Genomic DNA, 22,723 nt, shown 5'->3' on the forward strand with positions numbered 1-22,723 from the left:
AAGTGGCAGTGCCTAGAGAGGCAGGCCACAGTGGCGTGCATCCATCAGGGGCTGGCCAAAAATGGGACATCTGGGGCTCAATGGGGTGGGTTCAGTGTTGTGGACCTTGTGACCTTGTTGGTTGAATAGCCATCGTGCCAGTGTCCCAGGGAGCTTGGAGTACAAGGGCTGAGGTGAGAAGGGTACAGGGATCCCTGGAGCTGGCTCCCTGAGCAGGACAGTGGGGTGGTCTGGTGCTCTGAGCACCTCTGCAGGCCAAGAGGAAGGGAAGGATGGTGGGAGGGGACCCAGGCAGCTGTCTGCAGTGGGGACTCCCTTCCTGATGTAGCATAGCCTCCTGCTAGTGTCGTTCCTGTGAAGGTGACCAGAGCCGCTGGTGGGGGAGACCACCAGTGAGCACTTCCATGGAGCACCATGGTGACAAGGCTGCTAACTCAGGGGGCGATGTGGCCATGCCAAGGGCAAGGAGCAAAGACCATGGTGGGGACCAGGGATGACCCCAGCATCTTCATCCTGCCAAATGTCAGGGTAATATCCCTGCTCCCACGTCTAGGTCCCTCCACTCACGACTTGGTCCCCGACCCAGGTACTATGTCCTCGTGCCATGACGTGGTCCTGGCACCCATGATGCTCTTCACCCTGAATGTTCCTAAAGTGGTTTCTGGGATGGATGTATCAGGTGGCATGTGCCCTCCTCTTGCCACCTCAAAATAGGACCTAGGGAGGCAGAGTTCTTGCTTTTCTGGGCTCTGACTCCTCCAGGGCCACAGTTGAGAACATGTGCACTGGACACATCCTGGCCACCAGCCCAGCCTGGGTTCTGATCTTGTGCAGAGTGCTCTCTGTTACCCTGGATCATTTCTTCACCTCTGCCTCTGGTGGCTTGGTGCATGTCTTTGCTGACAACGTCTTACCTGTACATCATCTTTGATCTTCCAAAAGGGCCTCACATGGATCCTCATTTTGCATGAAAGCAAAATGAAGGGCAAGATGCCAAACTTTTCTCCTGTTTTAGGTAATTCATGTGCCCAAGTAAATCAATGCTTTTCAGCAAAAGCAGTTCAAGCACCTGTTACAGTATGACTCTGAAGACCCTCGGTTTCCACAAGGCTTTGTACTATCTGACAAGGAGGAAGATATTGAAACACTGCCCAATTGAGAAAACTATTACTACATGGGCATGGTGTCCAATACACCCTAGGCTGCTGGTGCCAGAGGTACCAAGCAGAGAGCATGGAAAGAACACAAGGCAATACTCACCACCATGAAATTAAGTCTGCAGGAAGAAACAGGTATGCTCCTCTTTGCTGCCTACAAGTGGTTGAGGAAGCAGCGTAGGATTCAGAATGTGGATACTGTAGTCTCAAATATGGGTGCAGAGATAATTGAAAAGTGGAAGAAAGCCTGGGTCATAGACCCTCGTCCTTCAGCAGCTACTCATTTGTTCTGGAAATTTCTGGGCACCACAGAGCCTCCCAAACCCACCTACACACATCTCAGTATCAGAGTAATCAGACACTTGTAACTCCTGAGTGGAGAGTTGACACGGTTTCCCCTTAGACATTAGATTGTTACACTATGCAAGTTCACTGGATGTTGTAGTTGGATATGAGGTACAACTCTGTCAAAGGTTATGTGCTGAAGGCTTGACCCCCAGCTGGTGGCACTATTCAGAGATGATTGATAGGATCGTAAGGACAACTGAGAAAATGAGGTGGCTCAGGGCATCACTCCCTCTCTGCCTACCCCTCTCACCCCAATCTCAGCTTCTCTGTCACCAGACCCTATTGTACCCTACACTCATACCCTTGATCATCTGTTACTGGAATTCAACCACAAGTCAACAGCATTAAGTTAATTCACTCACATAATCTATTGAGCAATGATGGGCCCTGTTTGGTTCAATATGTGGGACCAATGAAATAGCATATTTATAAGTCTTTCCAAAATAGATTCTCACAGCATGTACTCAAGGTTATATAGATAACCATTTTAATCATGCTATAAGCTTGGGAAGCACTCTTGTGGAGCTAGGATGTAATTCATAAGTAACACACATATTAACTGGTGTTCAGTGACATTAAAAAACAAAAATATGTGGTGTGTGGTTGCATATGGAAGAAGGTGGAGACAGTAGGATCATGAGTTTGAGGTCAGCCTGGACTACAGAAGGAGATCCTGTGTCAAAAATCTAAAAAACAGCTGGGTGCTGGTGGCTCACACCTTGCTATCTTAGCTACTTGATAGTCTGAGATCAGGAAGCTCATGGTTTGAGGCTATCCTAAACAAATACTTCCAGAAACTCCATCTCCAAATAAGCAGACAAAATGAGCTGCAGGTGTGGCCCAAGCATTTGAGCGCTCCTACTTTGCAACAATCAATCAATCAATAAAACAAAAACAAAGCAAAAAAAAAAAAACCAAGAAAACAAAATATAAATGAAGCCAAAACAGCCCAACATAGAGGAGTAGATTAAGAAGTAGAAATGGCACACTTGGCTTGGGTTTGAGGAAAAACCAAGATCTGCCCCAATGACAGAAAAGAAACCAACATAGAAATGTAATGTATAGAGATGTGACTCAAGCAGTAGAGCTAAACCCAAGCCCAGTGTTCAAATCTCTATTCATATATATATAATATAAATATGAAATATATATATATGTACATGTATATTTTCCAAAAGCAGACTATGGAGAAAAAAATAGGGTGGTTGATACATGAATGAATATAGATATCTTAAACTGGCCAGGGCCACCATGGGAAGGGGACAAGGGAGGAGTGAAGAAGACAGGTATAAATGAACCAATTGGGGATGTAATACATATATGCATGGAAATAATAAAAGGAAACTCCCCATGTAGCTATCCTTATCTCAAACTAGCAGAAATGTCATGTTTCTCTTTTCATCTATTATGGATTTTCTTCTACAAAAACTGAGAATAGGAGGGTGGACTGGAGGTGGGGGTTGGCACCAGTAAGAAGGGGTGAGGTGGCATGGAATGGATACAATGTAAATACTGTATACACATATGTGTAAATGCAAAAACAATACCTGTTGAAATTGTTTCAGGAATCAGAAACAGAGCAGTGAGGGGGTGAATTCAAGTATGAATGATAAGAACCTTTATAAATGCTACAATGTTCCCCCACCCCTCACAATATAAAAATAATAAATAAATAAGTGAAACCTGGAGTGATAAAGCACAGAAAAAATTTTAATCACTAGTAATTTATTCTCTTAGCATCATACATATCTCTCTGTTCTACATGTTTTAGCCCAGTTAGGTATAAGGGGAGAATATTCACACAACACATGACACTTGTACATCAGCAAAGTTTTACAGTTTTCATTTGACAAAAAGCCTTTTAATACATGCTCTAATGTTAAAGAAATGGGCTTCTGGGTAGCTGTGAAGAAAGTTTAACTCCTTGTAAGCCATTTCTTCTTTGATTTGATTTTGGCCATACACAAGAATAAGCAATGAGGCTTAGTTTCTTAGGAAAGAGAGGTGGCACAAGAGCACACAGCTATTGAAACTAGCAGATGACCAGAAAGCACTCAACAGTAACTTCCACTGAGATCAGATACCTGTTATGTTTCAAACTAGGCTGACAGTTGGGAGACAGAAGACATTCTATGACACCCTCCACATTCTAATTCTGTTACTGTTGCTCCAGGACATTACCTGGCAGTCTGGGCCCTACCTCCCTCTCTCCTTGTGGAGTTTGAGCTACAGGTAGTGCCTTTGGATGTGAATTCTGGCATCCTGACCCTTCTTTACAGGGTTAAGGACTCTCAAGTGGGGTGTTGATCAACTTTCTTTCAACAGTAAGTTAATAGTTACAGTTACTGTCATCCTTCAGAACTGATGACACCTGTTTGAGTTCATGTGTTTGGGTTTCTTCTCCACAGTCCCTGGCTTGGATTCTTCTGCCACAAACACCATCATGGCAGGATCTTCCAGCCCTTTTTCTGCTTCAAGGGCAGATATGAACATCCTAGAAATGAACAAGAAATTGTGCTTTCAGCTTGAGGAGACAAAACAGCAGCTCCGAGACTTCAAAGAGAAGTTTCTTATATCTGAAGCCACTGTGTATTCCCTGGCCAACCAGCTGTGGAAATACAGTAAGTTTTGTAGGTTGATAGTCACTCAAGTGGTGAATGAGCACGTGTTTTCTCTATGAGAAATGAAATGTCTCCCCAACTTGATTCTTCACTTCCCTTTATCAAATAAATGTCATCCTTCCCATATTCCTAGAAACATAAAGATGAAATTTCTCCCTGAATTTGCTGAGGGTAGACAAATGGTGACACAAAGGATCACAAAGTGTACAGGGTGGGACTAGGGTTAAAATCCTAGTTACTGATATCTGATTAAGGGAGAGAATTGCCTGCTTTTCTCAAGAACTGGTTAAAACATATTTCTTGGGCCATGTCAGATCCTGCAAACATAACATCAGTGTTGAGACCAACACAGAGGCCTGGCCCTCACCAGCTGAGTTTAAGCTTTGATTGGATTCTAATTGGCCAAGCTCTCTACTGGTCATGCTAAAGACATGGCAGTGGAGCACAGTACTTGCTTCAAATTAGGTACAGGGAAGTCTCCCAGTAACTGAAACTGTGGCATCATAAGTGACCCCACTGAGACCAAAGAAACCCTGGTGAGGGGAAGCACTAGGACATCCTGGGGGACAGGTTCTTCTTATATTCCAGAAGGGTCATTTGATACTCTGTGGAGCAGAGGAAGGTACTTCTGAGATATCAGACAATCCGTAATTCGCCCTCTCTCTGAGCTGGTAAATCTTTATAGTTACTGAACAGCCAGCAGTTCCAGGTGGACTTCAAGTATCTCAGCTATGCAACATGAGGCCAAAGTGAGAATGGGGGTGTGCAAAGGAGACCACCAGCCAGAGAAATATGCAAGCCAGGGTGACAGCAGGATCTCCCCTCCCACAGTCAGCTGGGAATAGGAGCCCATCAGCCTGTTTGTAAGAGGATCTGTAGTGACTCAAGGAATCATGTGAACAGGGGCCATGCACAATAGCTAGCAAGTTTAGAAGGAATCATTCCAACTCTCAGCTGCATTTATCCTCATTTATATGCAATGTCTTTTTCAAAACTTTTTGAAGATTTTTTAAAATTGAAAATAACTCTTAAAAAGTAGAAAATTAGAAGTCTTTTAAGGAAGTTCAGAGGTAAGTTTTGAAAGAAAATATCATCTTTTTAGAGTTAGAATATAATTGTAAGAAACAATTTTGAACTTGAAGAAGGAAGATATCCCCAAGACAGTGTTGAGGTAACAATGGGCCTTGGGGCAGACTCAGGAAATGGTTAACCCTAGTGTTTGAGCAGAAAGGAACTCACTGCTTCAGACCCAGCTCAGTGTTTTGACTTAGAAGTGCAAGGCTTGGTAATTACAGTGGTCCTAGATCAGAATCAGACCTCAGTGATGTGAATTCTGACTCTGCCATTTCCCAAGTGAGTCATTGATGAATTTGCTTACGTTTGAGCATGATTTCTCCAATGGAACCATTAAATGTAATCTAGTAAAGACACTGGGAAATTAAAAAGTGAAATCTTTAGACAAAACCTGGCCCTGGGGCAATGTTTGTCTTAGGGAGGACACTGCAGTGTGTTCAGCTATCCACTGGGATGGGTGCGTCTGTCTTTTCTTAGAGTGTGGAGACTTCAAAGTCATTGAGTCAGTGCTGGGGGAGAAGCTGCAGCCCAAGGAGGGGGAGCTGACAGAGACGCTGGTGCTCACTGAGAAGCTGAGGTAAGGGGGCTCTGTGCAGGGCAGGTGGTTGGCTGGTGTGTGACTCTCTGAGGTAAATGTCAGCTGGGGGAACTAAGAACTATCCTGGGACAGGAGACAGTAGAAAGCCACACCCCCCAAAAAAGTCCATATCCAAAAAAATGTCCATTGCCAAGTGAGGAGGTGAAAGGATGTGTTTATTATGCAGATTTAGGAACGTATCTGGTTTTGACCACAGAGTGGACCTGGACACTGTGGAGGAATCTTACACCAGGAGCATTTTCTGACATAAGGGAAGACTTGGTTCTACCTGCCTTTTCCTTTTGCTTCAGACAGGTCACCAAACACATGCTGGAATTCTCCCAAGGGCTCATGAGGGATATTCTCACAGACATCTCTGTCAAAGCCCATACAATCTATGGTGTAACTCTTTGCAAGGCTTCATTTTCTCTCTGTTCTACCTCAGGGAATCTAACATCCTCATCAAAGACCAGGCCCGGAAGCTGTCCCAGTTAGAGCAGAAGTTACAACAGGGTAGAGATGTGTCATTTCTCCTCAGTCAACATCTCAAGGACCTCCTCACCCAGGATGACAGCAGTGATGAGCAGGCACCACGCTTCCAAGAGCAACTGGCTGAGGGGTGCTGGCTAGCTGAGTGCCTTGTCCTCAAGCTCAGTCCAGGTGAGATGATCACAGGTCTTTATTTCACCCAGCTATGCGAGATCCCCAGCTCACAGACACTCCACTTACAATTTGACTGTTACCAGCTGTTTTGGTTTCCAAGTTAATTTTTGGGTGAGGGGAAGAGCAGGACTGTCTGCATGGAAACACAAAAGATAAATGCACAGTGTGGAGGTCATTGTGTCTGCCTCCTCTATCATCCTCTCTCTGATGGATCATGGCCTTTGATGAGGAGGGCAGTAGCTCTCCAGTGTTAAAGCAGAAGAGGGACATGACAGGAGATAGCTTGTTAGAGTTAAAGTTGTTCCAGACTAAAAACAAAAGCTTCCCAGTCTCAGCTTATTTGTTTTCTTTCTAATTCTGGACAATTGATCATTTTATCTTTCCTGAAATTCAATCTTCTGATCTACAGAAAATGGATCACATAGTAGCTGTAGTCATCATAGGTAGGAATGGAATTTTCCTGAATGCATTTATAAAAGTAAAGACCCACATTCTTTGGGGCTTCTTAGGTACTTTTGGAAGACACAGATTTATATATACACTCCATAGCAGTGACATGGAAGAGTTCTATGCTCCTAAAAGTCCACTTTACTCCACCTATTCATTCCTACCTCCCTTACCTAGAACTCCAAAGACTCATATCTTTTTTCTTTTTTTTTTTTTTGTTGGAATGAGGGTTTGAACTTAGGGCCTGCACCTTGAGCCATTCCACCAGCCCTTTTTTCTGATGGGTTTTTTAAAGATAGGGTCCCATGAACTGTTTGCCCAGGCTGGCCTAGAACTGCGATCCTCCTGATGTCTGCTTCCTGAGTAGCTAAGACTACAGTTGTGAGCCAGCAATGCCAGGCAAAAATCATCTCTTTATTTATTACCAGCCATGTTTATAAAGATTTTTTCTCCCAGTGTGTCCTTTCTCTTTTAGTTACCTTAACCGTGTTTTTCACAGAACAGAGGTCAATTTTAACAAAATCTGACTTACCCATTCTTTCTTTTGTGAATTGTGCTTTTGGCTAAACACAAACCCACAATCACCTAGATTTTGTTCATCATCTTTGGGCATTGTATAAAAAGATTGTAGGCTGGGGGTATAGTCCAGTGATAGAGGGTTTGCCAAGGATGTACAAGGCCCTAGGTTTCATTCCCAGTACTGGGGCAAAAGACAGTTTATGGTTTACGCTTGAGGTCTGTGATCCATTCTGATTTAATATTTGTGAAATTTATAAGGACTATATTCTGTGGCTTCTGAATGTCCATTTGTTCCAGCTTCACTTGTTCAAAGATTCCTTTTCCATTTCATAGTCTTTTCTTTGATAAGTGTCTTTGTGAGGATCTCTTTCTGAGTGTATGATTAATGGATTCTCTCAGGAGTACCACCCTTTCTAGGTTACTGAAGCTATGTGGGAACTCTTGAATTTGGGCAGTCCGTTTGTTGACTTTGCTCTCTTTCAACATTGTCTTTTCTGGGTCTTTTGACATTCCCTGGAAACTTGAGATTTGTGTTTGATATCTTCAGACTAATCTCTGGGTGTTTTCCTTGGATGTGCACTGCATCAATAGGTTGAGTTAGGAAGAAGTGACATCTTGACAGCATTGAGACTTCTCCATATACATGGAATATCAGTTTATATAGATAATCACTGAGGCATTTGGTCTATTTTTCCTTATCCTTACCCTTTCCCATTTGCATTCTCTACTCCTTTTTTCCATGAATGTTGCAGGTATAGAATCCACAAGCAGCTAGATAATGTGACGAACTGGGTAACACAAGATACTTTTAATAATCTTTCCATTTTCAGCACTGTTTGCAATGTGGGTGGTCCATCAATCTGAGAAGTGTTAGCTGATGAGTAATAAAACCAAGGCATGACATTCATGGGAATACAATGTATGAGATAAATACTACCATTTTCTCTTTGGATCTTGACATCCTCCATGGATATTTATGTCTCTCTGCCCAGAGAGGCCACTGTGTTTTTATAATGAGTAATGTGAGAGTACTCAATGCTTAACTAGTCATTTCTGACTTTGATTGCAGGAAATCATGAAGAGGAGGGAAATGATAATGATTACAAATGGCTTTCCCCCAGGTAACAATAAATATTCAGAGTTTGGGGTAGGATGGGTAAATACAAAAAGAGTCTGCAAATGAACAGTCCCAAGTCAAGAGCAGCCACATATTTCACAAAATGTCCATTGTCTTGGTGGTATTCATCTGTATAATAGGTGGAACTGTTAAGCCTGTGAAGTCTTTGAACTCACAGAATCTACCTGTTTTCTTTTGTTTGGATAAATTGCGGATGAGATGCTTATCTGGTTTCTGTATAGTTGGTCTCACCTTCTTGGCAGAGATTTCATAGCAAAAAACCTAACCAGACCAAAAAGAAAAACTGTATCTTGTCTCTCTATACATAAAGAGTCCTAAAATGCCCAAGACTCTTGAACTCTGCAGTGTCTCCACAGCATTGACTGTTCTGCTTGATGTAAAATCAGCATGACTTGTAGGAAAGGTTAAGCCACTCTTACAGCTCTCAGTGTGTGCTGTACATCATACAGCATACAGTGGTGGGGGGCATGGAGTGGGGGAGTTGAAAATCCTTCATCAGCTCACTTTCCAGTCAGCACACTGAGCTTCCTGTCTGGTGCCATCAAAGCAGCTATGCCTCATCCTCACCCTGGGGTTTTGTTTTTTATTCTCTTTGAAGGGAGTGTCACTACCATATGTTACCATGCCCTCATGCCCCTATCAGGAGAATGAGGGAAACTTGTATCTCATCCTCTTGATTTAATCACATTCTGTCCCACCAGGCTGAGCAGAGAGGGACAGGAGGAGAGAGTTAAAGAAACTCTTGAGGACTCATTGGATGAAGGTCTTAGGTCTTCCTCAAGTTACATTGACTTTTCCAAAGCCCACCATCATCCCAGCATCACTGATGCTCTGTTGGATGACTGTGAAGAATCTTCTCTGGATGCAGCTGGTAAGTACTCCCTTTTAAAGAGAACTGCACTCATAGCAACCATTTTTCTGGAAGTCCAAAGGAAATTTCCTAGTGGTGAACACCAATGAAGAGAGGTAAGGTTGAAATGACTTTAAATAGACACAACCACCACTGATGCCTGAGCTTATTCTGTAAGCTGGACAGTTAATCTCTCCTGTACTGTTCTTGCTAATTGTTGATACTGAACAACATTAGTGACCATCCAAGCATGTTGGTACTCTTGACCACATTATTGGAGATACTGTGGTCATGGCTCCTCAACTCCCAGCCTCAGTCTCTCTCTCCTGTAAGTTGTCTTCTCAATGACAAGGTGCCATATATGTACTGACATACACACACTTCTTGGATGTGTTTGGAATAATTCTGGGAGGCATGGCATGTGTTGTCCTCTCTCCATCCTCTTGAATGTAAAGTATCTTGTTCTTTGTCACGTAAGTCTTTTCTCCTAAGGCTCTATAGATTATATCCATCATTTTAGTCTCATATATAATCGCAACTTGACCAAGAACAACCAGAGTGTCTGATAGAGTAATGGCTGAATGTTGCAGAAACATTTCTAGAAAGTCAGTATTAAAGATTTCCTGTTGACTAGGACAAAGCATTGTTTTAAGTGATCACCAGATTCAGGACAGAGGCCATTGTCATTAATTGAGCAAGTCAGGAACAACTTGCTCTGTAGTTGAGGAAAAGAAACCTTTCTGTTTCTCAAAGGACTAAATCTGCAGGCTTTTGAGTATTTCTCTCAAGGTATCCTGTTCTCACACCAAGAATATTTACATCCATGTGCCTAAATTAGCACTATGTAATGAGTCATAACAAAAGTCTTCATTGTGATTGTTTCTGTCTGAATGTGTTTTGCAGGCACCCAAGATAATAAGAAGCAAGAAGAAGAGGAAGAGCCTATGATCTTCAGGTGATGTGAAATCATGGGTTAATTAAGCAGTGGTGTTACTTGGAGACCTCAGTTTCAAGGAAAACCAGAACAGGCTGAATATATCTTGTTTCATCTTTTCTGCCAAACTGGAATGGGGTCTCATTCTTTTTTTTTCCCCCCTACCCCCACCCCCTCCCTTACCACCCACTTTGCCCCCTCCCTCTCACCCCCACCCCCTCAATACCCAGCAGAAACTATTTGGCCCTTATTTCTAATTTTGTTGCACAGAGAGTATAAGCAATAATAGGAAGGAACAAGGGGTTTTGCTGGTTGAGATAAGGATAGCTATACAGGGAGTTGACTCACATTAATTTCCTGTGCGTGTGTGTTACCGTCTAAGTTAATTCTTTTTGATCTAACCTTTTCTCTAGTTGCTGGTCCCCTTTTCCTATTGGCCTCAGTTGCTTTTAAGGTATCTGCTTTAGCTTCTCTGTGTTAAGGGCAACAAATGCTAGCTAATTTTTTAGGTGTCTTACCTATCCTCACCCCTCCCTTGTGTGCTCTCGCTTTTATCATGTGCTCAAAGTCCAATCCCCTTGTTGTGTTTGCCCTTGATCTGATGTCCACATATGAAGGATAACATACGATTTTTGGTCTTCTGGGCCAGGCTAACTTCACTCAGAATGATGTTCTCCAATTCCATCCATTTACCAGCAAATGATAACATTTCGTTCTTCTTCATGGCTGCATAAAATTCCATTGTGTATAGATACCACATTTTCTTAATCCATTCGTCAGTGGTGGGGCATCTTGGCTGTTTCCATAACTTGGCTATTGTGAATAGTGCCGCAATAAACATGGGTGTGCAGGTGCCTCTGGAGTAACCTGTGTCACAGTCTTTTGGTTATATCCCCAAGAGTGGTATTGCTGGATCGAATGGTAGATCAATGTTTAGCTTTTTAAGTAGCCTCCAAATTTTTTTCCAGAGTGGTTGTACTAGTTTACATTCCCACCAACAGTGTAAGAGCGTTCTTTTTTCCCGCATCCTCGCCAACACCTGTTGTTGGTGTCGTTGCTAATGATGGCTATTCTAACGGGTGAGGTGGGATCTTAGTGTGGTTTTAATTTGCATTTCCTTTATTGCTAGAGACGGTGAGCATTTTTTCGTGTGTTTTTTGGCCACTTGAATTTCTTCTTTTGAGAAAGTTCTGTTTAGTTCACTTTCCCACTTCTTTATTGGTTCATTAGTTTGGGGAGAATTTAGTTTTTTAAGTTCCCTATATATTCCGGTTATCAGTCCTTTGTCTGATGTGTAGCTGGCAGATATTTTCTCCCACTCTGTGGGTGTTCTCTTCAGTTTAGAGACCATTTCTTTTGATGAACAGAAGCTTTTTAGTTTTATGAGGTCCCATTTATCTATGCTATCTCTTTGTTGCTGTGCTGCTGGGGTTTCGTTGAGAAAGTTCTTACCTATACCTACTAACTCCAGAGTATTTCCTACTCCTTCCTGTATCAACTTTAGAACTTGTGGTCTGATATTAAGATCCTTGATCCATTTTGAGTTAATCTTGGTATAGGGTGATATACATGGATCTAGTTTCAGTTTTTTGCCGACTGATAACCAGTTTTCCCAGCAGTTTTTGTTGAAGAGGCTGCTATTTCTCCATCGTATATTTTTAGCACCTTTGTCAAAGACAAGTTTGTTATAGTTGTATGGCTTCATAAGTGGGTCCTCTATTCTGTTCCACTGGTCTTCATGTCTGTTTTTGTGCCAGTACCATGCTCTTTTTATTGTTACTGCTTTGTAATATAGTTTGAAGTCAGGTATCATGATACCTCCAGCATTGTTCTTTTGACTGAGTATTGCCTTAGCTATTTGTGGCCTCTTGTATTTCCATATAAATTTAATGGTAGATTTTTCAATCTCTTTAATGAATGTCATTGGAATTTTGATGGGAATTGCATTAAACATGTAGATTACTTTTGGGCGTATAGCCATTTTTACTATGTTGATTCTACCAATCCATGAGCATGGGAGATCTCTCCACTTTCTATAGTCTTCCTCAATCTCTTTCTTCAAAAGTTTATAGTTTTCATTGTAGTGGTCATTCACATCTTTTGTTAGGTTTACACCTAGGTATTTGATTTTTTTGAAGCTATTGTAAATGGAATTGTTTTCATACATTCTTTTTCAGTTTGCTCATTGTTGGTGTATAAAAATGCTAATGATTTTTCTATGTTGATTTTGTATCCTGCTACCTTGCTATAGCTATTGATGATGTCTAGAAGCTTCTGAGTAGAATTTTTTAGGTCTTTAAGGTATAGGATCTTGTCATCTGCAAATAGGGATATTTTTGACAGTTTTGTTACCTATTTGTATTCCTTTTATTATTCTTCTTGCCTAATTGCTCTGGCTAGGAATTCCAGTACTATGTTGAATAGGAGTGGAGATAGTGGGCATCCTTGTCTGGTCCCTGATTTTAGAGGGATTGGTTTCAGTTTTTCTACATTAAGTATAATGCTGGCTGTAGGTTTGTCACATATAGCTTTTATAATGTTGAGGTACTTTCCTTCTATTCCTAGTTTTCTTAGAGCTTTTATCATGAAATGGTGTTGGATCTTATCAAAGGCTTTTTCTGCATCTATTGAGATGATCAAGTGGTTTTTGTCTTTGCTTCTGTTAATGTGGTTTATTACGTTTATTGATTTTTGTATGTTGAACCACCCCTGCATCCCCGGGATGAAGCCTACTTGGTCGTGGTAAATAATCTTTTTGATGTGTTGTTGAATTCGGTTTGCCATTATTTTGTTGAGGATTTTTGCGTCAGTGCTCATTGAGGAGATTGGCCTATAGTTCTCCTTTTTGGAGGTGTCTTTGCCTGGTTTTGGGATAAGTGTAATACTGCCTTCATAAAATGTGTTTGGCAGTTTTCCTTCCCTTTCTATTTTGTGGAATAGTTTAAGGAGGGTTGGTATCAGTTCTTCTTTAAAGGTCTGATAGAATTCAGCAGAGAATCCATCCGGTCCTGGACTTTTCATTTTGTGGAGACTCTTGATTACTGCTTCAATTTCATTTTGTGTTATAGATCTATTCAGGTGATTAATTTCCTCTTCATTCAGTTTTGGATGATCATATGTATCTAGAAATCTGTCCATTTCTTTAAGATTTTCAAATTTATTTGAATATAGGTTCTCAAAGTAGTCTCTGATGATTTCCTGGACTTCCATGCTATCACCCTGTTAGCATTCCTGATTGTACTGATTTGGGTTTTTTCTCTCCTCATTTTAGTCAGGTTTGCCAGGGGTCTATCGATCTTGTTTATTTTTTCAAAGAACCAACTTTTTGTTTCATTAATTCTTTGTATGGTTTTTTTGCTTTCTATTTTGTTGATTTCAACTCTTATTTTTATTATTTCTCTCCAATTTATTTTGGGATTTGCTTCTTCTTGTTTTTCTAGGAGTTTGAGATGTATCATTAGGTCATTGATTTGGGATCTTTCAGTCTTTTTAATATATGCACTCATGGCTATAAACTTTCCTCTCAGGACTGCCTTACCTGTGTCCCATAGGTTCTGGTAGGTTGTGTTTTCATTTTCATTGACTTCCAGGAACTCTTTAATTTCGTCTGTTACTTCATCGATGATCCATTGTTCATTAAGAAATGAGTTATTTAGTTTCCAGCTGTTTGCATGTTTTTTGTCTGTACTTTTGTTGTTGAGTTCTACTTTTACTGCATTGTGATCAGATAGTATGCACAGTATAATTTCTATGTTCTTATATTTGCTGAGGCTTGCTTTGTGCCCTAGGATATGATCTCTTTTGGAGAAGGTTCCATGAGCTGCTGAGAAGAATGTATATTGTGTAGAAGTTGAATGAAATGTTCTGTAGACATCAACTAGGTCCATTTGATCTATTGCATATTTTAGATCTTGGATTTCTTTATTGATTTTTTGTTTGGATGACCTATCTATTGATGATACTGGGTGTTAAAGTTTCTTGCAACCAATGTGTTGGCACTCATATATGCTTTTAGGTCTTTCAGGGTATGTTTGATGAAATTGGGTGCATTGACATTGGGTGCATACAGATTGATGATTATTATTTTCTTTTGGTATATTTCCCCTTTTATTTGTATGGAATTTCCTTCTTTATCTTGTTTGATCAATGTAGGTTTGAAGTCTACTTTGTCAGAGATAAGTATTGCTACTCCTGCCTGTTTTCAGGTGCCTTTGGCTTGGTAAATCTTTTTCCAGCCTTTCATCCTAAGCCTATGCTTATTTCTGTTGGTGAGATGGGTCTCCTGTAAGCAACAAATTGTTGGATCTTCCTTTTTAATCCATTTCGTCAAGTGGTGCCTTTTGATGGGTGAATTAAGTCTGTTAACATTAAGTGTTAGTACTGATAGGTATGTGCTGATTCCTCTCATTTACTTGTCTTAGTTGTTTGAAGGTTTGATTGTGTGTACCTAAGTTGAGATTACTCTCTACTGTCTTGCTTTTACTTTTCCTGTGGTTTGGTGCTGCCTGTCTTTTCATGGTTAAGTTGGGTGTCACTTTCTGGGTGTAGAATCCCTTGCAGAATCTTTTGTAGTGGTGGCTTTGTGGTCACCTATTGTATTAGTTTCTGTTTATCATGGAAGACTTTTATTGCTCCATCTATTTTGAATGATAGTTTTGCTGGGTAGAGTATCCTGGGGTTGAAGTTATTTTCATTCAGTGCCCGGAGGATCTCACCCAATGCTCTTCTTGCTTTTAATGTTTCTGTTGAGAAATCTGTTGTGATTTTGATAGGTTTACCTTTGTATGTTACTTGTTTTTTCTCTCTCACAGCCTTCAATATTCTTTCCCTAGTTTCTGAACTTGTTTTAATGATGATATGTCGTGGGGTAGTTCTATTTTGATCTGGTCTGTTTGGTGTCCTGGAGGCCTCTTGCATCTGTATGGGAATGTCTTTCTCTAGATTTGGGAAATTTTCCATTATTATTTTGTTGAATATATTACGCATTACCTTTGCTTGCACCTCTTCTCCTTCTTCGATGCCCATGATCCTCAAGTTTGGTCTTTTGATGGAGTCAGTGAGTTCTTGCATTTTCTTTTCACAGGTCTTGAGTTGTTTAATTAATAGTTCTTCGGTTTAATTTAATTACCATTTCATCTTCAAGTTCTGAGATTCTGTCTTCTGTTTGTTCTATTCTGCTGGATTGGCCTTCTGTTATGTTTTGCAGTTCTGTTTCGTACTTTTTTCTGAGGTTTTCCATATCCTGGGTGGTTTCCTCTTTAATGTTGTCTATTTTTGTCCTGTGTTCATTTATCTGTTCATTCATCATGTTCTCTGTTTCACTTTGGTGTTTATACAGTGCTTCTATGGTTTCCTTTATTTCTTCTTTTGCTTTTTCAAATTCTCTATTTTTGTTGTCTTGGAATTTCTTGAGTGTCTCCTGTACATTTTGGTTGACCCTATCCAGTATCATCTCTGTAAAATTCTCATTGAGTACCTGTAGTATGTCTTCTTTTAAATTATTCTTGTGGGCCTCATTGGGTCCTTTGGCACAGTTTATCTTCATTTTGTTGGAGTCTGGATCTGTGTTTCTGTTTTCTTCATTCCCCTCTGGTTCCTGTACTTATTTTTTGCTGTGGGGAAACTGGTTTCCCTGTTTTTTCTGTCTTCCCGTCATTGTCTTTGTTGTTGTTACTGTCCCTGTACTGTGTGCAATTAAGTATTTTCTAGCTGGTAATAATAACAATGGTAATATTTAGAATGGAAGGGTGAGAGGAGATGGAAAGCAAGAAGGTAAAGAAGAGGGAAAAACAAATAAACAGACAAGAAGGAGAAAACAGAACAAGGAATCAGACAAGAAAGTTTTAAAGGTATAAACAGGGAGCATTAGTGTACTAATCGACAGTAAGCTGAACAGGCATTAGAGAGACAGAGAGATAATTGAAAATAAAAAATAGAAAAAATAAAGATAAGAATAAAAATAAAATATAAGTAAATGAAAGATATATATATATATATATATATATATATATATATATAATGAAAAATAGAAACTATAAAAAAAAACAAAAAAACCAAAAAACCTTCCAGTTCAAATGAAATGAAATTTCAGTCTTAATTATTTGGGTGTCCGTCTCAGTCTCCAGTCCTGGAGATGGTGCCTCAGATGTTCTGTAGTTGTCTTATCAAAGGGGACACATAAAATAGAACAAAACTACAGACACACACACACAGAAAAACCCCACCAAGTGTCCCAAGTTCAAATGCAATACAGTTTCAGTAAGTTTTTCAGCATGCAGGTGTAATTCGGTTGTTCTCTCATCAAACATAGGGAGAAAAAGAAAAAAAAAGTCTGGAGACAGTGTTGTGAATAGTATCTGCAACTGTGGCTTGCCTGCCCGCTGCTGTCAGCCTGCTGTTACTGGAGGCCTTATTTATGCAGATCTCTGGGGTGAGCTTAGCACTCACCTGGCCCTGCAGGCTTTGTTTAGTCAGAGTTTTCCTGTGTGCCTCTGGTACAAGATTTTCGCTTTCCAAGCACACTGGGGAAGGTGACACTGCACCTGCTTTCTCAGGCCTTCATGTTTATTTACAGTTCATGGGCGAAGTGGATCTTCCCCACTCTCCTGTGCAGATTTCCTCCCACCACCACTTTTACAAGCATCCCTGCTCCAGATTACTGGGCGGTGCTGCTGCTCCTGCCAGCCGCCATGTTTGTTTACAGCTCATGTGGGAAGTGGGTCTTCCCTCCTCTCCTGTGGAGTTTTCTTCCCTCCGCCACTCTCACAAGCTTTCCCGCACCTAGTTGCTAGGCATGTGCCCCAGCTCCCACCACAGCCTCTCCAGCCTGCCCAGCTTGTTAATTTACAGTTCCAGGAAGGATTCCCTTCCCCCAATCTTCAGTGCTCAGTGCACCCCACCCCCTTTTTCTGCATGTCTTTATTATTCTTATTGCTTATTAGTCAGTTTCTCTTTTTTCCCCGGGTGGAGGTCAGTCTGTCCAGGGGGCTTTGCTGCTCTGGCCCAGGGTTGTCTGTGGGAGTACCACGGTACCAGGAAGCTCACCTTGTCCGCGTCTTCCCAAGTCATCTGGGCACAGGAGACTGGTGGCCCTGGAGCCCTCCCTGCTTCTCTGTTTAACGTGAAGTGGAGATACACTGCGCCAGCTGGAGGTGTGGAGGGGTCAAAGTTTTGCCTCTTCTTGGTGGTTTTGTCTGCAAAGTGTGTCTAAAGCATCTCTCCAAGATTTCACTATAGGAGGCTCGCTTTCTGCTTCCTCCTTCTAGCTGCCATCTTGGAATCCCCCTGGGGTCTCATTCTTGATGGCTCTTCTGTTAGTTTCCTTCTATTATTTTGTCACATTTATTAACCTAGACTCAGGGAAACCCCATTTCAATGATATTCAGGTTTTCTGGAAATCAGTGTGAACTTCTGCACTGACTTTTGTGAGGAAATTGGGAGGAGAGGCACATGCTCTTTCACAGCATTTCGTTGTCTGGGATTCCAACCAAGAAAAGGCAACTGGAATCAAAATATGAACTATATGCAATAATGAAAAAACAAAGTCTGGAATGCCCATATCAGCAAGGCTTCTTCACTGAAACCCTGCAAGTAAAGTGGAGCAAACTGCAACTTCTGTGGTCTCATGGTGTGTATGCCATGCCTGAACCACACAGGGAGGTTCAATCTCCTTGCTCATCAGCATGTTATCTGATCAGTGCATTGGGGAATGGCTGCTCTTCAACCCACCTCCCACTGAAAACACAAATGTACTGTTCTCTACCTCGACAACATCAGTTTCTAACATAGTCAGAGAGGGATTGCTTGGTTCCTCTGCTCCAAATGGAAAACCATTCTGCCTTGTCTGACCCCTAATTTATCCTCCCTTCAGAAAGAGTGAGAAGTTGTCAAGTATAAACTTTCACTGTTTAACCTTTTCTTTTCCTCCCACACTTCCGTTCAGCAGGGATCTGCAAGAGGCTGCGGACATTAGTGCAGTGCTGCAGCACACAGTGGATGAGATATATGTGGCTCCTTCCAGTTGCCAGGACTTGTGTGATGTCCACCAGACTCCCGATACTCCAGCATCCACACCTGAGGAGCAGGTTGGGAGCGGGATTCTGGATACAGATGGTGAGTACACCAATAGAAAAAAGGGTAAAGCTCCCCATGGACTCCCTCAGAGCCTGCCTGTTCTATATCTCAGCTGTCTGTGTGGTAGAAATCTGTCTCTGCTGCAAGCCCTGCAGATACACCTCAGTTGAGTCAACTCTTGGACTGTTTACATGTGCAGACATAAGGGCAATCAGTTTTCAACCTAGTGTGGGGGCACACCTGTCTGACTTGATGCACATTAGACCATGAAGGCTGTGGAAACAATGCATGCCATGGTGAGGAAAGTCAATGCATCCTACAGTCTGTTTTGTTTTACTGGGTATTTTCATGTCCCTGTTACATGTCATTTCTGAACAGTGTTCCTTCAGCATCACCCATTGTCTAAGGGCGATGTTAAGCTTGCCCCTACTTTTGGAGTTGGTACTGCGATTGCGCAGCTCTGATCTCCAGTCTCTCTCCTCCTAGCTTCTCCTGAAAATGCATTCCTCTGAGCATCACTGTCATTGCCTATGTGAGGAATTTTCCTGAAGGAAAGGTCACACCCTGGCACCCCCACATTACATGAGTGGCAAAGATCCTGTACCCTAGATTCCTGAAAGTACTTCATCCATTGTGGGGGTTTATAGTTCACATAAGTCTAATCTCAGTGTCTCCTGTCATCTGAACCATGACAAGGAAGCTTTACAAGGCAAAGGGACCAAAGGCCCTGAAGGGAGCTAAGCAAGTCCCCCAGGACATCTGGGAGAACATGTTTGCTTCGCTGTGTTCGGGTGTTCAGGCTGTGAATGTGTTAATGATTTAATCGAACAGGACTGTGTACACACGTCTTCAGAAATGTAGAGCCAGCTACTCCTAGAACACATCCCAAGGCCATCCGCAGTGGTCCTCTCAGTATATCTGAGTTCAAGAAAGAATATTTAGGTCCCTTTCTTGGGAGCTGCTTAAGTCGTAGCAATGTAAGTTGACTTGTTCCATCCGATTATATTTACAGAAAATCAAAGTGGTTGCCAAGCCCAAGAAGGACAAGAGGCAAACTATCCAGTGTAAGTGATTACCACGGACTGTTAATGAGATCGATGGTGATATGGACATGTCCCCCATGGAACCCAGGAGAAAACAGCTCTGCAACTAGACAACCCCAAAGTAGATCCTTGAACTTGCTTGCCTGCATTTATTTCAGGGGTTGGAAAGCAAGTTGATTTATTTCTTACTTTAAAATAGAGTTCAGGTGAGCAGATAATGTTCTACACTCTCTTATGGTAGGAGAAAAGCTTCATATTGGACACAGTAGTGAAAGAACAGGGCCTGGAATCCCCACATCAGGAAGCTTTCTTCACTGGGACTCTGCAAGTAAATTGCAGCAAAATGCAGGTTCCATGTTTCTCATGGTGTGCATGCCGTATCTGCACCATGCAGGGAGGTTGAGTCTCCTTGCTCAGCAGCATGTTATCTGACCAGTGCATTGAGGACCTGCTGCTCTGCAACCCCCCCCACCTCCACCCAACACCCACACTGTTCTTCAATTCCATCCACAGTCAGTCTCTGCGCTAGTCCGAGAAGGATTGTATGGTTCCTCTTCTCCAAAGGGAAAACCACTCTGCTGTCTCTGGCCCCTCATTTAGCCTCCCTTCAGGACCAACTGAGAAGTTGCCAAATCTAAACTTGCAGTTTTTAACATTCTATCTCCTCACACGCTTGGGTTCAACAGGGAACTACAAGAGGTGGAGGACATTACTGCAGTGTTGCAGGACTCTTTGAATGAGAAGTATTTGATTCATTCCAGGTGCTATGACTTGTGTGACTTCCACCAGACTCTTAACGCTCCAGAGTTCCAACCTGAGGAACAGCTTGTGTGGTGTTTTCTGGACATGGATGGTGAGGACACCCCTGAAAATTAGATTGGGGCCGCAGAGGTCTTCCATGGAGCATTCCCAGTCTTTAGCTCAACTCTCTGTGTGATTGAAAGCTGTGTCTGCTGCAAGCCCTGCAGATACTCCTTGGTTTGAGTGAAACTCTAGGACTGCATTCATGCACACACATAAGGACAGTCAGTTTTCACCCCTCCTAGACTCAGGGCACACCAGTCTGACTTGATGCACATTAGACCATGAAGGCTGTGGAAACAATGCATGCCATGGTGAGGAAAGTCAGTGCATCCTACAGTCTGTTTTCGTTTACTGGGTCATTTCATGTCCCTGTTACATGTCATTTCTGAACAGTGTTCCTTCAGCATCACCCATTGTCTAAGGGCGATGTTAGGCTTGCCCCTACTTTTGGAGTTGGTACTGCGATTGCGCAGCTCTGATCTCCAGTCTCTCTCCTCCTAGCTTCTCCTGAAAATGCATTCCTCTGAGCATCACTGTCTTTGCCTATGTGAGGAATTTTCCTGAAGGAAAGGTCACACCCTGGCACCCCCACATTACATGAGTGGCAAAGATCCTGTACCCTAGATTCCTGAAAGTACTTCATCCATTGTGGGGGTTTATAGTTCACATAAGTCTAATCTCAGTGTCTCCTGTCATCTGAACCATGACAAGGAAGCTTTACAAGGCAAAGGGACCAAAGGCCCTGAAGGGAGCTAAGCAAGTCCCCCAGGACATCTGGGAGAACATGTTTGCTTCGCTGTGTTCGGGTGTTCAGGCTGTGAATGTGTTGATGATTTAATCGAACAGGACTGTGTACACACGTCTTCAGAAATGTAGAGCCAGCTACTCCTAGAACACATCCCAAGGCCATCCGCAGTGGTCCTCTCAGTATATCTGAGTTCAAGAAAGAATATTTAGGTCCCTTTCTTGGCAGCTGCTTAAGTCGTAGCAATGTAAGTTGACTTGTTCCATCCGATTATATTTACAGAAAATCAAAGTGGTTGCCAAGCCCAAGAAGGACAAGAGGCAAACTACCCAGTGTAAGTGATTACCATGGACTGTTAATGAGATCGATGGTGATATGGACATGTCCCCCATGGAACCCAGGAGAAAACAGCTCTGCAACTAGACAACCCCAAAGTAGATCCTTGAACTAATTTGCTTGCCTGCATTTATTTCAGGGGTTGGAAAGCAAGTTGATTTATTTCTTACTTTAAAATAGAGTTCAGGTGAGCAGATAATGTTCTACGCTCTCTTATGGTAGGAAAAAAGCTTCATATTGGACACAGTAGTGAAAGAACAGGGCCTGGAATCCCCACATCAGGAAGCATTCTTCACTGGGACTCTGCAAGTAAATTGCAGCAAAATGCAGGTTCCATGTTTCTCATGGTGTGCATGCCGTATCTGCACCATGCAGGGAGGTTGAGTCTCCTTGCTCAGCAGCATGTTATCTGACCAGTGCATTGAGGACCTGCTGCTCTGCAACCCCCCCACCCCCACTCAACACCCACACTGTTCTTCAATTCCATCCACAGTCAGTCTCTGCACTAGTCCGAGAAGGATTGTATGGTTCCTCTTCTCCAAAGGGAAAACCACTCTGCTGTCTCTGGCCCCTCATTTAGCCTCCCTTCAGGACCAACTGAGAAGTTGCCAAATCTAAACTTGCAGTTTTTAACATTCTATCTCCTCACACGCTTGGGTTCAACAGGGAACTACAAGAGGTGGAGGACATTACTGCAGTGTTGCAGGACTCTTTGAATGAGAAGTATTGGATTCATTCCAGGTGCTATGACTTGTGTGACTTCCACCAGACTCTTAACGCTCCAGAGTTCCAACCTGAGGAACAGCTTGTGTGGTGTTTTCTGGACATGGATGGTGAGGACACCCCTGAAAATTAGATTGGGGCCCCAGAGGTCTTCCATGGAGCATTCCCAGTCTTTAGCTCAACTCTCTGTGTGATTGAAAGCTGTGTCTGCTGCAAGCCCTGCAGATACTCCTTGGTTTGAGTGAAACTCTAGGACTGCATTCATGCACACACATAAGGACAGTCAGTTTTCACCCCTCCTAGACTCAGGGCACACCAGTCTGACTTGATGCACATTAGACCATGAAGGCTGTGGAAACAATGCATGCCATGGTGAGGAAAGTCAGTGCATCCTACAGTCTGTTTTCGTTTACTGGGTCATTTCATGTCCCTGTTACATGTCATTTCTGAACAGTGTTCCTTCAGCATCACCCATTGTCTAAGGGCGATGTTAGGCTTGCCCCTACTTTTGGAGTTGGTACTGCGATTGCGCAGCTCTGATCTCCAGTCTCTCTCCTCCTAGCTTCTCCTGAAAATGCATTCCTCTGAGCATCACTGTCTTTGCCTATGTGAGGAATTTTCCTGAAGGAAAGGTCACACCCTGGCACCCCCACATTACATGAGTGGCAAAG

General features: G+C 42.3%; 1 protein-coding gene across 28 annotated transcripts in view; it reads left to right on the forward strand.

Annotated features, from left to right (window-relative positions):
* The window catches only part of LOC109683296 (NBPF family member NBPF6-like protein), a 143,997-nt gene extending 122,180 nt beyond the window's left edge, over nt 1-21,817 (forward strand). For 25 of the 28 annotated variants that reach the window (XM_074050505.1, XM_074050486.1, XM_074050492.1 and 22 more), the window contains 10 exons: nt 1,016-1,292; nt 3,914-4,126; nt 5,678-5,777; nt 6,223-6,437; nt 8,476-8,527; nt 9,246-9,415; nt 10,298-10,349; nt 18,271-18,440; nt 19,414-19,465; nt 20,206-20,991. In XM_074050505.1, coding sequence (XP_073906606.1) covers nt 1,265-1,292; nt 3,914-4,126; nt 5,678-5,777; nt 6,223-6,437; nt 8,476-8,527; nt 9,246-9,415; nt 10,298-10,349; nt 18,271-18,440; nt 19,414-19,465; nt 20,206-20,320 — 1,167 coding nt within the window. In that variant the 5' untranslated portion in view covers nt 1,016-1,264 and the 3' untranslated portion in view covers nt 20,321-20,991. Of the gene's footprint in view, nt 1-1,015; nt 1,293-3,913; nt 4,127-5,677; nt 5,778-6,222; nt 6,438-8,475; nt 8,528-9,245; nt 9,416-10,297; nt 10,350-18,270; nt 18,441-19,413; nt 19,466-20,205; nt 20,993-21,275 lie in introns of those variants that run through there. The other 3 variants (XM_074050510.1, XM_074050513.1, XM_074050512.1) reach the window with 3 other exon arrangements.
* Nucleotides 21,818-22,723: the final 906 nt, after the last annotated feature.

The sequence above is a fragment of the Castor canadensis genome, chromosome 12 (genome assembly GCF_047511655.1).
Source record: "Castor canadensis chromosome 12, mCasCan1.hap1v2, whole genome shotgun sequence".
In the NCBI taxonomy this organism is placed as follows: domain Eukaryota; kingdom Metazoa; phylum Chordata; class Mammalia; order Rodentia; family Castoridae; genus Castor; species Castor canadensis.